Genomic DNA, 16846 nt, shown 5'->3' with positions numbered 1-16846 from the left:
TCTTTGGATTCCATCTCTGCTCTCCTAATTTTCCTTTTGTACAGTGTATGTTTAGGCTCTGTTTTATTGCCTTCACTGAGGTTGGTTTCTCATGTTTGGAAGGTTTAAATTTTTGTGGCGGTGTTTTAGTTTTTTGTGGGGCTTTTTGTGTGGGTTTTATTTTTTTTATTCGAGTGATTCTTCATCCCTTAACATTTAGGTACATTGGTTTCTCATTTCCCACTTTTTCTCTTTGTTAAGAAGTTATTTTACTTTTTTTTTTTTAGATTGGCATCAAGTTAGTCACTAATCTGAAAATTACCATAATATAGAAGACCCCTTATTTTCCAAAATCCACACCACCATGTGTGCTGTATTCTCAAATGAATCTTCTATTTTTTCAGTTTTAGAAAGTGGAAGATAGCTTAACCCAATGTTGTCACTTTAAAAAATTTTTTAGGTCTAAGAACATAAAAAATTGAGCACGGTCTTTCAGTCTGTGGTTTCCTGATGTAGTGTCCCTGCCCAAAGTGGACAAAATCCTGAAAAGGCCAGACAAAATCACATTAAGGGAAATTATAGCCTTAACCTTCCCTGTGACGCCCAAGGTCTCCCTCCTTGGGATGTTCCTGCATGTGTTACACCACTGATGGATTACTGTAACAAGCCCTATTCCCACTTGATCTTAGCGGCCACAAATCAGAGTTAGGATATGGAAGCCATCCAAGCTGCCCGCTTCAAGGGAATGTTCACAGACAAGGCGAAATCTTGGTTTCGGAAAGCTGACAGGAAAGGAGAACTAATATTTCACTGTGGATTAGGCTGTATTTTGAGCTCCGTTTTGTCTACAAACGTTGTTCAGAAGCCACAAAGGATAAACAATTTTCATCCTGTAGATAAACAGAGATGCACCTTCCCCTGAGATGCACATCATATGAGAATTTTCTGAGCCTTAGTTCATAAAACTTAAAAAAAAAAAAAATAGCCTGACTCACCAGAAGGGACTTAGAAAGACCAGAAACAAAATGGTATAGTTATTGCAAAACTTGTGGCTTTTTGTTGAAGGACTGAAGTCATAAATGGCCAAAAAAAAATGCAGACACAAGTAAAATAATGACAAAAAAAAATAGACTTCTAGATAAGTAAAAGTATTCATAGTTATATAAAAATATAAAAGATCATGGAGGCCACTGATTGTTTAGTGCCCCATGATGAAAAACTTTTTTTTTTTCTTTTTTTTTCCCCCTTACTTTTAAAGCATATTTTAAGTTTTGTTTTGGTGTTTGTTTTGTTGGTTGGTTTGTTGTTTATTTCACTGCAGTTATACCAGAACTGATGTACCTGATACTGAAGCAGAACCCCACATTTCTGCAGTTAAACTCAATATTTTTCCTAGAAGTTTCCTTACTAATATGGCAAGGAGGGGTTGCATCAGCACTAGTATCTTCTCAGTTAGTGAATAAAAACACATATTCTTGTTAAAAATGTTAATCTTCTCTTTCACCCCCATAAATATTTTTCTCCATGCATTAGGGAGCTGATCAGCTCCATAGAGCAAACTAGTAAGTATCCTTTTCTCTTGCTAATTTTAATTTACTTACAAAATGCCAAACTTGTGGCTGGTTTTTAACCCTTGCAGCAAGACACTTGGAATAGTTGTGGACACTAGGCAATGGAGAAGCAGGCAGCTTTTAAAAGTGAGCACTAGGAAGTGTTAGTAACACTGGAGAGAAAGCAGGGATCGCTGGTAGAAGGGAGTTTAGGAAGAGACTAAGACGTACACCAGGGAGAAGGAAGCCTGCAGCTGCCCTCTGAGGGACTTGGCAGGGATGTGTGAGGAGAAAGGAGGTGGCTGGAACCGCAGTGCTGTGCTGACATGCTGGAGCTTCTGCTTGATGTGCTGGAAAGCAGAGAAAGGAAAGAAGAAGAAAGTAAGGAAGATCATGCTGCCTCCTGCGCTGCTTCAGTGGGGTTTCTCTTGTCTCGCTTGACAGGAAGTATTTGTGTGCAATTATCATTCAAGTATGCTTTCCCTATGTTACTTCAAACAAAAATATATGCCAATATAAGTTTCCATGGGAAAAAGGAGCTGGGGGATACAAGGTTTCTTATGGTTGTATCATTCCTTGTGGTGTCAGCTGCCAGGACGGCAGCAGCTGCCCCAGGGCCTGGCGTGGGCTGGCAGGAGCGAAGGTGAAGCTGGGAGCAGGATAAGGCCGAGCCGGCTGGTTGCAGGGCAGGCTGAGACACAGGGGAGGGAGCTTCAGTGCCAAATAAGACTTCAGGGTTTTTTTGTGAAAGAGGGCAAATTAAGTTTAGCAGATGTACCAGACAGCATTGCAGTGTTTCGTTGATGTTCCAAGTGAAATGACTGCACGTAGTGTTGCAGGTGCCATATCCAACTGAAGTGACCTGCGTCACCACTTAGTGGCATTGCTCCTCTTCATCCAGAATGGTGGTAGCTGTCATACAGCACCTGCAAAAAGATCTCCTATTACTGTGTTTACGGTAGGTTGTTCGAGGAACTAAAATGCAGTGGAGGTACGTATATAATTGGACAGTCTCATCTGGTCATACCTCAGTAAGCACCTCTGTCCTTTAATTTTTAATTTTCAGTTAGTGGATTGATTCAGGTGTTCTCATTTCCAAAATTATTTTGGCAGGATGCCACCTCTTACCCTACAATTAGAAATGTGTGGACAGAGCCTCCTTTATATTTTTCTAGCTTTTGAGAGCTGACATCTAATGTGTGGCCAACAGTGTGCAGGTTGGTCTAACATTGGTCTTGGGATAATTCTTGTGACATTCAGTGAAGCAAGCCAGTGTGGAAACACTGGAGGAGACAGAGTTTTGAACGTATGCCACAGAAGGTCGCTGCGCTCAGATGACAGTGTGTTTGCAAGGAGCAATTCTCAGAATTTCCTTTGGCGCTGAACCAGTTCAGGAAAAGAGGAAGATTTTATGTTCCCTGCCAGAACGCATCCCTGTAATAATGTGAGAGCGAACGGTCCGATCCTAAATTATAAACAGCTCAGACTAGGCTGTGGTCTGCTGCAGAAACTATCTTGAACTTTGGAGAAAGATTTTGACTGTGATTATGTATATCTTTCTATGATGTGTGATAAAATATTGTGAGTTTAAGACAACATTTTTCATTGTGAAAGCATCCTTTTTCTATTTAATGCACCTTGTGGGTAGAATAAAAATGCAGAGGTTGAGGTCTTCCTTAGAAAATATATGGATTTGATATGTTCACCATTAAAAGAAAAAAGCTGTAGCAATAAACAATAAATATAGTATCAAGCAATAGAAAACTTATACAAGGATACTGAGGCTACGCAAGTTTTCATGGACTACAAACAAGTTATTCAGTGGCCTTCAGAACAAAACTTTGGGTAGTTTACAGTGATTTTTTAAAAGAAGCAGAAACCTCAGCTTCACCAGTTTCCCTTCATTTATTTCTTTTTGGGTTTTTCTACTTCAGTCTAGTTGTGACATTTTTACCCTGTTCAAGGACTGAATGTAAATACAGGGAACAGGAAATGTCAGTGTAATCAGGTGCAGCATCTCTGATTTTAGGACAGTTCAGTACTCCCAGTAGCAGTGGAGCTTAGGCCAGAGACAGGAGGAGATTTAGCTGGAAGAGGAAACATGTGTGTAAAGTACTTTCCAGCTGAGGGAATGCTGAAGAAAAATGACCTCTTATCTCACAGCAGCTACAGCTGTTTGTTGTGCATGGCAATGCATACCTTGAATTGTATATGCTGCCCTAGGGAATATATAGCGGAAGGCAGTTTAGGTTTGAGCCAATACACTTCATCCCCAATGTTGCCTCAGGGCAGCCCCTTCTCTCTCTCCCAACAAAATATAAGAGTCCAATTCCTTTGTTGCCATGAGATATTTGTGATCACACAGAGAGATAACATCCCAACTGGAACACCAGAAAGCCTCCTTGCCATGTGTCCTGCCTGAATGACTAGAGCATGGTCTTGTATTGCATGAATTAAAACGTTTTAAACTTGTATATGCAGCAGGTGATATTGGATGTATGGCATGGAGTTGAACTTGAAAAACGAATAGGACTTTTGAAGAACTGGTATTCATGGAACCTGCATGGGCAGGGAAGTGCAAACACTGAGACATTTGATGGTGGTGGTAGTTTTTTGAGTACGGTGAAACCCAGAGAGAACAGAAGTCATTTGGGCTGCAGGTGTATCATGCTGTATTGAATTCTCAGCCTAACAAAGTAAGAAAGCTGGTAGAATTCTTTTTTGTGGTGTTGTTTTTGGCAAACTCATCTGTTACTATGGTGGCAAGCAATAAATAATGATATAAAGGGATTAAAATGAGTTCTGGCATCACTGGCATGTGGTTGGAAGGTTTTATTCTTGGTCTGAGTGTTATTTGTGCAAAATATGGTGGTGTGTTAAATTGAAAAATAGTTTATTTTTTTTTCTAAGTTGCCCATTAATGAGTTATGGCAATCATTTCCCGAATACAGGTGACCCCTCAGGGCTTATGTCATATAAACTAGTCTTTAAATCCTATTTGGATGGACTGTCTCTGGCTATTCCACCCTGATGCAACAGTGTCTACAAAGGCACTTGTCAGAAGACTGAACAGTAGCCCTAGCAAGAGATTTCACAGACAAATAACAATTAGTTCTGTTTTTCAGCTACTGAGCTTGTGAATGGAGAGGAACCTGGCAGGAGAAAGGGGAAAAATACCAAATATATCCCAGGAGCATCTACAAAGTTTCTTTTTCTAAATTGATTTACAAATGCAAATAAACATTACACCATGTCTGAAAGAAAAGTAACTCTTTCTTACATAAGAGCCTAAGATCACTCATTCTTTTGCCTGAGGGAAAAAAAAAATATATTTATTTTTTTAAGTTTTAGCAGAAGGTAACAGTAAGCAGGGCCAGCAAGCTGCATGTCTTTTGCACATACGTGCACTGAGCTGAGGAGGAAGAAGAATGTGTGTTTCCACCTTCCTCCAAAACCTGGAATTGGTGCATCTTTCCCTTCAAGAGAGAAAGAATGAATGAAAGAAAGGAATAGTATCTTTCTACTATTATGCAGCATTAATTCTTTTAATAATGTGTTGGAAATAAATAAATGAAAAGGTGTGATCCTTCTTCCCTTGGGAATGCTCTGTGGACTGGCAGGGATGTGGTATGGTATAATATAAGCCTTTTCATGTTTCCTTTATGCGTATTAGGTTAATTGTAATTTTTACTTCACACAAGTTTTTCTTCTCCTTACCATGCAACAACATGTCCCTATGATCATTTATCATCATTGCTGTTATAACACTTTCAGTGTTAGAAGACATCCTAAACAGAACAACAATAAAATACACTCCCCCCCAAAAAAAAAGGTAATTACAAGGATATTGGTAAACAATGTGACTACTTTTGAACATTTGTGCACAAATATTGATCTAGGTTTGGACCACTGTGCTCGTCTTTCATTGTCAGCTATCTCAATTAAAGCGAGGCTGAATTGTTGCTTTTCAGAAGGATCTGAATTTTACTTACATTTTTCACTGATGCAAGTACCTGCTGGTTTATGATACAGATGTGCATATAATGGAGAGGCTTGTTGGCCACATGGTCATTGGACTGCTGCTGGTTAGAATGCAGTAAAAGCTTCTTCGTGTCTATGAGGCATTGGGCTTCACTGTGAAGAGAGAAGAGGATCTGAGGATGTCAAATTCATCAGGATCCTACTTCGGCCCTTTAAAAGCAACCGTGAGGCTGATGTAGCCTCCAGTGAAAACGAGTTTGACAGCCCTGAGATATACCATCTAGGAGAGTAGCAATGTGTTTATCATCAACAGCGAAAATACTGACCTGGAAAATATATTTTTTTTGTCTTTTAGCATACGCATTGATATGGATATAAGGAAAAAAAAACCCACAGCTGCTCCGCATGCAGGGCTCTTCTGAATAGCAGAATGGATCAAAGAATGTTTATATTTTCTTGTGAAGAGGAAAAATACATCGCTTTATAAATAACAGCAAAAACAAATCAAATCAATACCAGGAGCTTTTTAATAATAATGCATTTCTCATGGTTTTCCTCAGTATAGGTCTCAGCAGTGGGTGAGACCTAAAAAGAGTGAACTAAAACCCCTCCCTGACACTGGTTTTTGTTTATCCTTAAGAAATTAACTAGAGTACCAGACTGTGACATCCTGTAACGCTGACACATTTGGAATCTGAGGGCTAAGTCTGTATTATATAGCTTGAGTTCATCTGCATTGTGAAGTGGTATTATGAAATAAATTTTTCCTTTCTTCAGAATTCAAGAACGTGTTGGGTAGTTTTACTTTTTTCATCTGTTATGTGCTGTGGCTGGGTCATTAATGCACTTCAGTTGTTAGCAACGCATCCTGAATGTCTTCTGTAGACCATTGCAGTCTGAACACCTTTTTTGGTTGATGAATTAAGGAGAAGCTCTCTCTCACCTTCCATGGAATGTGTTGGCTTCCATCCTGATGAATGTTACTGTAGGATGCAGTCATTTATTTTAACTGTGTTGACTTTCAAAGCTATTATATGATCTTCTTACAAGCCAGCAAATTCGTACTGTATTTCAAGGGATGAAAGTTAGTGCTGAGATCACCAAATAGCACTTACTTTCAATAGAGCTTTAAAAAATTCTTGCCCATGAATTTTGTGATTAGAAGTAGATCATCTATTAACAAGTCAGTGCAGGGGTAGGGAATAGATCCAAGTGCTTCCTAAATTGGAGAAGTGTTGGCTGGGTGCAACAGTGAGCAGTAAACAGGGTATAAAAAGCTATGAGTAGTGGAGAAAAGGATTAAAAAAAAGAAAAAAAAATAGAAAGTTTTGTATTACCTCAGACATAACTGAGTCATACAGTTGCTTGGTGCAGGCATGAAGTTATTAGCAAAGGAAAAAACACATCACAATGTTTTATTGTCTCTTCTTTAGATGTTAGGCCTCCAAGACTAAAACCAAATATCTATGTCTATCTATTTATTTGTTTTCAGTTTTCCTTACTAACATTTCATGTCTACATGAAACAAGACAGAGAAGGCTTTTTCTTAATTATTTAGTAGTAATTAATAGTGTGAGCCAATCTTGTGCTGCCACGACACTGACCCTTTCTTATACATACACTGCATTCTTCAGATATCCAAGGATACTACCTCAGTGTTTTCACTTAACGTGTTCCATTTTCTTTTCCTTTTTTTTTTTTTCAGGTTGACTTTGAACAACTCCAGGAAAACTTGTGTCAGATGGAAAGACGATGCAAAGCATCGTGGGATCACCTTAAAGCTATTGCAAAGCATGAAATGAAGCCATCTCTAAAGCAAAAAATGTCCGAGTTCCTTAAAGACTGTGCAGAAAGAATCATAATCCTGAAGATTGTTCACAGAAGAATAATTAACAGGTACAGAATTAGTTTGGTGGCAGCAATATCTTGCTAATAAATGACTTACTGAAATTATACGTTATGACATCATAAATATGTTTTTTAGAAGTATTTAGTCCACATTCCAGCAAGCAATGCTATCAGGATGTATGTGATACATGCTTTCTTATAAATGCCATTTAAGAAAAATCCCCACTCCAGAAAGTTTCTGTATTTCTGATTTAAAGAAGCAAGGATCAGAATCCATTTATTCTCAGGGTGCAATAACTGGGTCTTTTAACTCCTGATCCCCAAAAACTAGCAGCTTCATGGTTAAATTGGTATATTTTCTGTACTTCCCTGAATACTTTTGAGAGGGGTTGGCTTACTCTCTGACAAACAATAGCAGGTTGTAGCAAAAAAAAAAAAAAAAAGTTGCAATGACAAATTTGTAATATGCAGAAGTTGTAATGAGTCTTGTACAGCCAGTTCTTCTATAGGCAGCACTACTCCTGTTTGCAAGATCTGCAACTATGTGTTTTATGCTGATGCAGCAGTAGACAGAATTAAGATTTCTCTCCTTAGGACTTGCCATTGGGTTTAGTTTAATCCAATGGAGTTAACAGTAATTGTAGTGTGTTCAAATGTACATATCCATGATAATTCTGCAATATACCTGAGCCTTTTTTTTTCAGATTCACAAATGTAGTTTAAGTCATCTGAGTAATTTATCTGTGTTCCTGTTTATTAATGAAAGCTTTAGAGATTTTCCAACTTGCGACTAATTTCCAAATTGCTGGCATCAAAATTAGGATGTGGATTCCAAATGATCCCAAATTTGTGGATATACACTTGAGAAGTTGATTCAGCTCTTATTTTGTTTTCATAATGACCTGTTTTTTATGCCATAAGTGATCAGAAATCCTAATTGCAGTGGAAGGGAAGTGAATTCACTGGTTTCCTGTTATATTTACCATATGCATTGTACAAATAACAAAAATATTAACTTTTTCCTATTATGTCCTGCAACATCTAGTATAGTTCTCAAAAAATGTATCCATGTACATGCATCTTTTTAGGATTGGGAAGACTATCATCAGGGATGCAGATGCATTTAAAAGGAATTCCCACACATTCTTAAACATTTAGTGTGCAGTTGTAAATCATGCAATATAGAAACAATAGTAAAAGCTGCAAATAGTGTGAAAGTTTTGAATGCCACAAAAGCAGTAAAACAGCAAATTTAGAGTATCCCAAACTAAAGCACTTGGTAGATAATATAATTTTATGGTTAGTTTTGTGAACCAGAAATTCTTTCCTTCTTGTGTTTGCTAGCTTGTAAATCTTCTTGTCTAGACTTTCCCCAACAACCTAACAGCCTCTTTGAAGTTGCTTTATACACATAAATAGAATTGAAACTTAATAAATATTTTTTCTAGAACTGAAATGAAATTGGTCATTCACATGTCAAATTAGTCATATAAAGTAGATGGAGTTCCATAAATATCTTCTCTCTTGCATGAGCCTGGGAAAGTGGACTGGGATGAAGTTATCATGGACAAGACTTCCATGGTTTTAATTATAAAACATGCCAGTGTTATGCAAAGCATCCCTGAAAATTCTGTAGCACAAGTGAAATGATGGGAGCTAATAAAGTAATAAATGCATTCACTGAAATGTTGGGTTTTTTCCCCCCAGAAACCATCAATAAAGATTTTTTTCCCTTTGCTTTTATGAACTCATTATTTTCCAGGTTTCACTCATTTTTGTTATTTATGGGCCATCCTCCCTATGCAATACGTGAAGTCAACATCAATAAGTTCTGCAAAATTATTAGCGAATTTGCTCTGGAATACCGCACCACCAGGGAACGAGTTCTGCAGCAAAAACAGAAACGAGCTAACCACAGGGAAAGAAACAAGACCAGAGGGAAAATGATAACAGATGTAAGTGGCAAAATGTATCTCCCACAACATGGATTTGTAAAACTTTCTTTCACTGAATGTCATATATAAAGTGTTGTTACTCTTTATTCTTAGGAGGTTCTTCTACTGTAAGTTAGGAACTCTGTACTCTTAGGAGGCAAAACTTGCAGGTCGTTGAATGAGAATATTTTTTGCTTCATACCAATTTACAGAATGAGAACAAACTGAAATTAAACATCCAAAAAGAGCATTTCTGTGTGTTGCACAGACAGTGCCTAAAATATCTAGAAGACACTGGAACTATGTGTACTTGATCAGACAAGAACATGAAAAAAACTAGAAATTAGGCTCCTAACTGAGGATGTGATTTAAATGGTCAACCATTGTAGCCACCTAAGTGATTACAAATGAATTTAAATGGATTTTTTTCCTCCATCTTTGAATATCCTAATATACAGTGTTTAATCTCAGTGTTTTATCTACTTATACATATATATATATATATGCATGCACATGCACAGCAATTTTCCTCTTAACATTAAACCACAAAACAGCCAATTTTAATGGAACAGACTGCTTTGGAGTTCTGAAAGAATGGACAAATTTATGTTCACAAAAGATGTTACCCTGTGACCTTTTTGACTGTATATGTGCATACTGATAAAATAAATTAAAACAAGATTCGTTTTCTCAGCATGGTAAGATTTAAAATTCACTTGATATTTTTTTAATCTTCATTTTTTCTTTAGGTTGATGTAGTTTGACTCAATCCAAATAAAGTTTTAAGAAGTGCCAGTACTTAATAAAAATTTCCAGCTGTCTCAATATCCAAATCTGGAGTCTCAATTAGATGCAAGTGGTTCACTGCATATGAAGCTACCCCTGCCTTTGGCATGAAAAGCCCTAAGCTGATTACAGTTTTATGGCTCAGGCAACATAGGTCAAAATATACATATATATCTATGTGTTGAGACCGATATAAATTGAGATTGTATTTAAGTCATCGACTCACGATCATTTGTAGATCTTTCCTGGCAATATCCTCTTTGAATCTGGAAATCTGCCCCATCTAGAGAAAATGTTGAACCTGTATTATTATCTCAAAAGATTTTCCTTTTGGTCTAGCCTCAGGTTAAGGAAGAGGCTGTGATTTTATGTGAAGGATATAATATAGTCATAAAAATTTTGAAAACTACCACTGGGAACTGAGATCACTCTCTTCACTTGCTTCTCAGTTTTTCTGCCATATTCTAGAGAAGAGAGAAGCTAGCATTAACCAAAGAGACTGGTAAATTAAAATGTTCATTTCCTCAGATAGCTTCAGTAGTTTTGACTAGCTTAGGTGATACTGAGATGTGACGGAGCTCTTGTTTTCCTACTATATGATGTAGTGTTTCCTACTATATGATGTAGTGTTTCCTGCTATATGATGTAGTGTTTCTGTTTCTGCTGGGCTATGGCAGGGCTGAGAAAGCTTCGCTGTGTCCTGTTCCTTCAGGAAAACTGAGGGGAGAAGGAAATCTGATCACTGGCAGCCGGGTTCAGGAAGCAGAGAGAAGGGACCCTTTCAAACCAGAGAAAGGCTCAGGGCTGACAGCCAGTAAGTGATGAGCAGAGCCAGAGACAATGGCTGGTTTCTGAAAAATGTAGGAAAAGAAGCATCTAGGCCTTTCCCAGAAAAACTACTCTGGGAAGAAGATGTCTGTTCAGCTCAAGATAGTGCTGAGATTTTACAACAATTAAATGCCACCTAAACGTTAGTATTCCACCCAAAAATATCTTTGAGGTCCGCTGAAAGGGAGCATTTTTACCTGTCACTAATTTATAATTATGTAATGGTTCTATTAGCTTAAAGAAAAAAAAAGGAAGACATTCTTTAAAATTCCCCTTCTTTAAGGAAGTTATTCATGCGGCCATATGGTTATTTCAGGACTTACTAAATCTCTTTAACTGTAGCCCAGTAATATGGTCTCGTTTACCATTCATTTGATTGCAGTACATGGTAAAACAGAATTAAAATTGCACCAGACTATTTATCACAGCTTGCTTTGACAACTTCAAAGTCAGATCTACCTCAAAACAAGTTTCCAAATCAGCAGGATGAAAGATATTTATGTGTGAAGAATGATGAAAAAGGGGAGTTTTATTGTAGTCTTGTGTTGGCTGCGGTTTGTATCTGGTTTTGATTTTCTTAGTGGTTTGTATTTGAAGGCATTGGAAAGGGAAGAGATATCAGTAATGCGTTGACGGTATGTTCAACTAGTTTCTAAACACTGATAGAAGAAAGTTTAGATCTTGACACTGGAAAGAAAGTCTTTCTACAAAGTAATTCTAATAAGAAGGGGTCATGTGGAATTTTAATTTCTGCTTTTGGTCACCTAGAAGGATTGTGCAGTCATTTGATATTTACCTGCCTGTCCTTTTGAAAGTTTCCTGAGGATCTCATTTCTGTCACCTTACAATGCTTTTAGGCAGAAGAAGGATTTTAGAAAAAATGGGAAATGAGTAAGCCAGAACCATCCCAGTTCTTAATGAGAAGGCACATATCTCTTAAAGCTTGGTCTCCCCTGCAGATTTGGAAGGCAGCGGGGTGCTGGCTCTTTGCTTGGAGAGAATCTGCTGGCTCTTTGCATGGAGAACTTGCATCAGCTTCAGCAAGTGCTCATGTGGAGCAGGGCTGAGAAACACGATGAGGAGTATTTCTTTCAGCCTTTTACCGCAGAGCTCTTTGTATGTTCTTTAATAGCTGAAGCGGACTGGGCACTGTCAGTTTAAATCTCAGTGAATGTTGTCTGCATGAGAGAGAGAGGCAGAAAATTGTGGAGGATGGAAAAAATAGGATAAGAACAGTGAGTTGCCACAGTTTCATAGGGAAAACTGCCTAGTCTCTGTAACCTTATATCTGACTTTAGCCAGTGATAGCAGTCATTCATTTCAGGCACACTAAAAATAACAAGTAAGCAAAATAGAGAAGAAAGGCAACTGTAGATACAACTCTGAGCTTTTAAATTATTTTTAATAGTAGATAATATATGCATCTGTCTTCCAGATTTATGAAGCTCTGCTTTTCATGATACTTAAGAGTTTCATTTCGAAAATTGCTATGTAATAGAAATAATATTTTGAAACAGCAAATCCACCACATGGAAATGCTAGCCTAAAGGGAAAATGGGAGGCAGGGAGAGAGCAATGGAAGGAGAGAAATCTCAGATTGTCCTGCAATACCCAATACTAGATGACAGAAGAATCAAACAGCCTTTTTTTTTTTCTTTTCTCTTAAAATTAACATCTTGTACCTGCAGGAGGTATTCAGTACAGCAATATTCTTCCAGTGCTTTTTGGTAATATTAAATGTGAAAAAATCAAAGAGAGAGGAGTACATTGCCCTTAAAGTATGTCCAGAGCAAATGACTTTTAGGTTGATTAAATGGACAGGAAGGTCAGCAGCTGGGACTTTCCCTGTGAAAATCTAGCCGGAAATAAAGTAATAATATAATACTTCTTTTTTCGGAGCACACTCTTTGCAATGTGTGTGCTCTGCTCTTTCACCTTTCCCTGAGTGCTTTTTGCATAGTGTAGCTTAATTTGCTCTCCTCCTAGTTTTTATTATATAGATGTACTTATGGATTAGGATACAAGTATGTTTTTTCTTCCCATTCTTCTCCTTTCTGTTTCTTATTCATGCCAAAAAGTGAAGAGTGGCCTTCTTCAGAACAATTGCTTTATGGCGTGACTCCCTGCACCACAAGGGATGGAAAAAACAAATGGATCTTTTCATAATGTAAAGGGAACATACCTGCTGAAGTCCCTCTGCAAAATATCTGCCTGTGTTCCTGTCAGTGCCACTGTGTCCAAAGAAAAATAAGCATCTCACTCTTTGAATAAAACATACCCTTAAAAAGTAATGTTAAAGTGCTGCTCAGTACTCTCACAGCTAATCTTCTTATGGAGATTGTGCTGAAACTAAGCTGAGGGCCAAAGTAAATTGGGCTTTTGTTTTTAATGATGAATGTTTCTGGAACAGAACATATCAATCCCAGACAAAAATCATAACTGAGATGGAGATAAGGTCAAAAATATGTATTAGTAACACCAGGGAGGGGAATAGCATTGGTGGAATGCTTCTAAAAAACAAAACAAAACCCACAAATGAAAAAAAATGCATCGAATTTCTGGGCTATGTTTACACTTTATAAGGAATCAAACTGAAAATTATGGAAACAAGCAGCCCAGATACTTGAGAAACTTGTGTTTTACTTTGGGAGCCTTCCATGTGGGGCATCTTGCAACCCGATGAAGAAATCCCCAGTCATTTGGGAACACAACTCTAAATAGTTTGCTAATTTCCTATATGTCCCCAAATCTAAGAACACACCATATGCCATAATATTTTGATATGCCCATTGCATTTAATGTAGTGTAAGTGTCAAGATAGTTTTACACGCCTGCTGTCACAGGGAGTGAAAACCCTGATGACAAAGAATAATTGCATCTCTCTGATTCCCCAGATCTGATATCAGGCAGCTGCTGAAGAACTTGAATCATTTATTATTAAGCATTTATTCAAAGACTGCTCAGCACTTGAGTGCTCTGTTAAATTGGAAGTTGCAAAGCTCCCGCTTTAAAAAAAAGGAAAAAAAAAAAAAAAAAGAATTAAAAAAACCTCTTAAGCATAGAGAAAAGGAATTGCCAAGAAGCCGACCACACCACTGGAAGAAGGAGCGTCCAGGACCTCCCTGTGCTGAACAGAGCTGGGAAAGTGTGTGGGACTCCTTCCTAGTGTTCTCAGTTTCCGCAGGGCAGTTTCTGGGGCAAGCAACCATGTGACTCAAGGGAGAGAAATAGGATGGGCTCAGGGGTAGATTCAGTTCAGAATTCCTCTAAGAAAAATCAGGAAAAGTTTATATACCCTACTGACAGTGACAGTCTGTTCTACATACATTTAAATGAAGAAAAAAAAAAAGCAAGTTAATCATCTAAGGAATAGATTCCTTGTATGTTTTGTATTTTTATGTCATCCTATAGTTGCATAAACAGTACCATGGTTGCCTCTTACTCTGTCGTGGTTTGACCATACTGTCTTTCCTAAATCTTGCTGTTTGTCCTTCTCCACCCTGTTTTTTGTTTCCGGTGGCAGACCGATGAAGAGGAGGATGCTGAGGTAGGGTTCTCTGAAAGAGCATGTCGTTCCCATGTCCCCTGTGTGCTGTGACATCTAATTTCTAACTCAGATAGTATGGACTGCTCAACTCCATTTGCTCAACTGGAAATCTGAACCATGACATTTTGCTCATAGCTTTTTGGCTCAATCATAAGAATGCATTTTTACAGTCAGCTTTAACCATATGCATACCTGCTCTCTTGAATAAGGATATCCTGACCTGAGGCCTTAATCATTTTAAGTTTCCTCATTTCTTTTCCTTAATGTCTGTTTACTAAACTGCAAAGTATCCCCACTACCCAAAACATCAGTGATTGGAATGTTATCGGCATCATCAGTTATCTTTTACTATGGATTACCATGAAAATTTAATACTCATTATTAAGCTATGGAAGTCCAAATAGTATTAATTTATAGAGTTCCAAAGCATCAGGATATAGGGATGCAAAGCAGATTGTAATTGTTCTCCTCACTGTATGAACTGGGAATAAGATAGTTCAGTCACTGCAGAGGTGAGCCATGGAGTAGTTCTTGTATTTGTCATAAAGTGCTCCTAAAGGTGATATTGAAATTGAATAAAGTAATGAATAAAAAAGTTCAGAACTATAATGTGTTAGCTATATTTATAATAAAATAATGTATTGGTTTGAGGAGCATCTATTGTGCAATGCATTTTTTGTTCAGCTTTCTTCAATTTGCTGAACATAAACGATGAGGCTTAATGCTCAGATTCATAATGGCAGTCATTTGCTCAAGAATCTGGGGTTTGGGCATTAATCTGCAGCCACATCTGAAAATTAAGGAAGTGAGATAAAACTTAGGGCTGCAGAGCTTCTCCCTCAGTGATGATTTTTGCTGTATAGCCTGGGGCACAGAAAGAAAATTACATGAATTAGCCTGTTTATGCCAACATTTAACTAACCTGTGTGAATAGCAACTAACAGTTATGTGAAGACTTTATCCTTTGTTTTTTTTCTGAGATGGTATTGATTAGCTTTACAACCCGTTGTGTGTAAGAGAGTATTCTTAATGCAAAAATGGCATGCACTTCCATAGAAGTTTCTCTTTAATGGTTTTCTATCTTTAATTTCACTTGTTAAACTCTAGCACTTGTATACTTTCCACAGCAAAATGTTGCAAGCTAATATTTTAACAAGGAAACAAACTTCTCACTATCAAAAACAAATCTCACACTGGTATATTTAGCTCAGTGCCTTGTAGGGATTATTGTTTTGCCACTCACTTAACTTGCTGTCCTACCCTGAAAAGTCATTATGTTAAAATAGAATCATCCTGTCATTGATTTCCAGATTAAATATTTTCAATTTTTTATTGTCAAGTCTTGACAGCCCTGGGGACTTAATCAAACCTCTGAAAGTAGGACCTACTCTTTTCTTTCACTTTACCGTTCTCTGACAGAAAGGCTCTGCAGGATTGCATCCCTTTAACTGACTGGCTTGATACCATTAACTGAATAATTAATGTCGTTTATTATGCGAAGGGAGAAGAGAATGCAGCACACCTTCTTTCATCTGTGTTGGCCAGAGTAAGAAAGATTAAAAGGAAAAAGGAAACGATTTTCAGTTTCTTATGCTAGACTGATAAGACTGAGAATACCAAGGGGTATTATTATCTGTTGATGCCTGTTTGCTCTTGACGGAGCTGATATTTTCTGCAGCCAGGAGTGTCTTTTAAATGTACTTCAGCCTTTCTGTAGGTAAGAGCAGAAGAGTGAACACCAACATCTCAGCCCTTTGTAGGCAGGGGCTGGGCAGGGAGAGCAGCCCAGCAACACAAGCTCTTCTCCTTAGAAAGTATCAGCTTCTGCTGTTTTCATCCGTTTCTAGATGGCTGTTTTCAACAACCGATGGAGCTGCTGCATCCACGTGCTGTGCGTGCCCAGCTGATGTGGCTGCTGTTGTTCATGTAGTCCTGGTGACAGGGAAATCACGGGGGGGGCTGGGGAAGCAGCAGGCAGATTCCTAAATCTCTTGTAAGGTTTTGTTTGTTCTTCTAACTGCTGACTGCAATTTTTGTGTTTTGGCCATGAAATAATTTGGCTGGGTGTTTTGGGACTGGGGATTTTTTCAGCGTTACTGGTAATGTGTTTTAAGGTTACTTGTAGGTATTTGTGTTTTAGAGCAATTTGAGAGTTCTCTATGCAGACAGGCAAGAGACAAAGGTCTGTCTTCCTAGACGAATCTTCCCATTTTGCCTTGCTACTTAAAGGTGTTTTTACAGGAAAAAAAGCAGTTTCTGAATTGTGTCAGGTCCCATGCTGTCCCCCCAAGGTGTCATACCTGACCCCAGATCAGGCCCAGCCTGGGTCAAACATTTCAAAGCAAGTCTTTTACCTTATACTCTCAGACAGAAGGTCAAAATTATAAAGCTTA

At 38.0% G+C, this 16846-nt stretch overlaps 1 protein-coding gene across 2 annotated transcripts in view; it reads left to right on the top strand.

Moving 5' to 3' along the window:
* FHOD3 (formin homology 2 domain containing 3) overlaps positions 1-16846 on the top strand; it is a 384646-nt gene that overhangs the window by 343410 nt on the left and 24390 nt on the right. The window contains exons 21-23 of one of the 2 annotated variants that reach the window (XM_082045687.1): positions 7216-7406; positions 9121-9313; positions 14430-14453. In XM_082045687.1, the coding sequence (XP_081901813.1) occupies positions 7216-7406; positions 9121-9313; positions 14430-14453 (408 nt within the window). The remainder of the gene's footprint in view (positions 1-7215; positions 7407-9120; positions 9314-14429; positions 14454-16846) is intronic. The other variant, XM_082045688.1, reaches the window with a different exon arrangement.

This window comes from Streptopelia decaocto (assembly GCF_964273445.1).
Source record: "Streptopelia decaocto genome assembly, chromosome: 2".
Taxonomy (NCBI): Eukaryota; Metazoa; Chordata; class Aves; order Columbiformes; family Columbidae; genus Streptopelia; species Streptopelia decaocto.
Note: the sequence above shows the minus strand (reverse complement) of the source record. Positions and strands in the feature narration are given on the sequence as shown.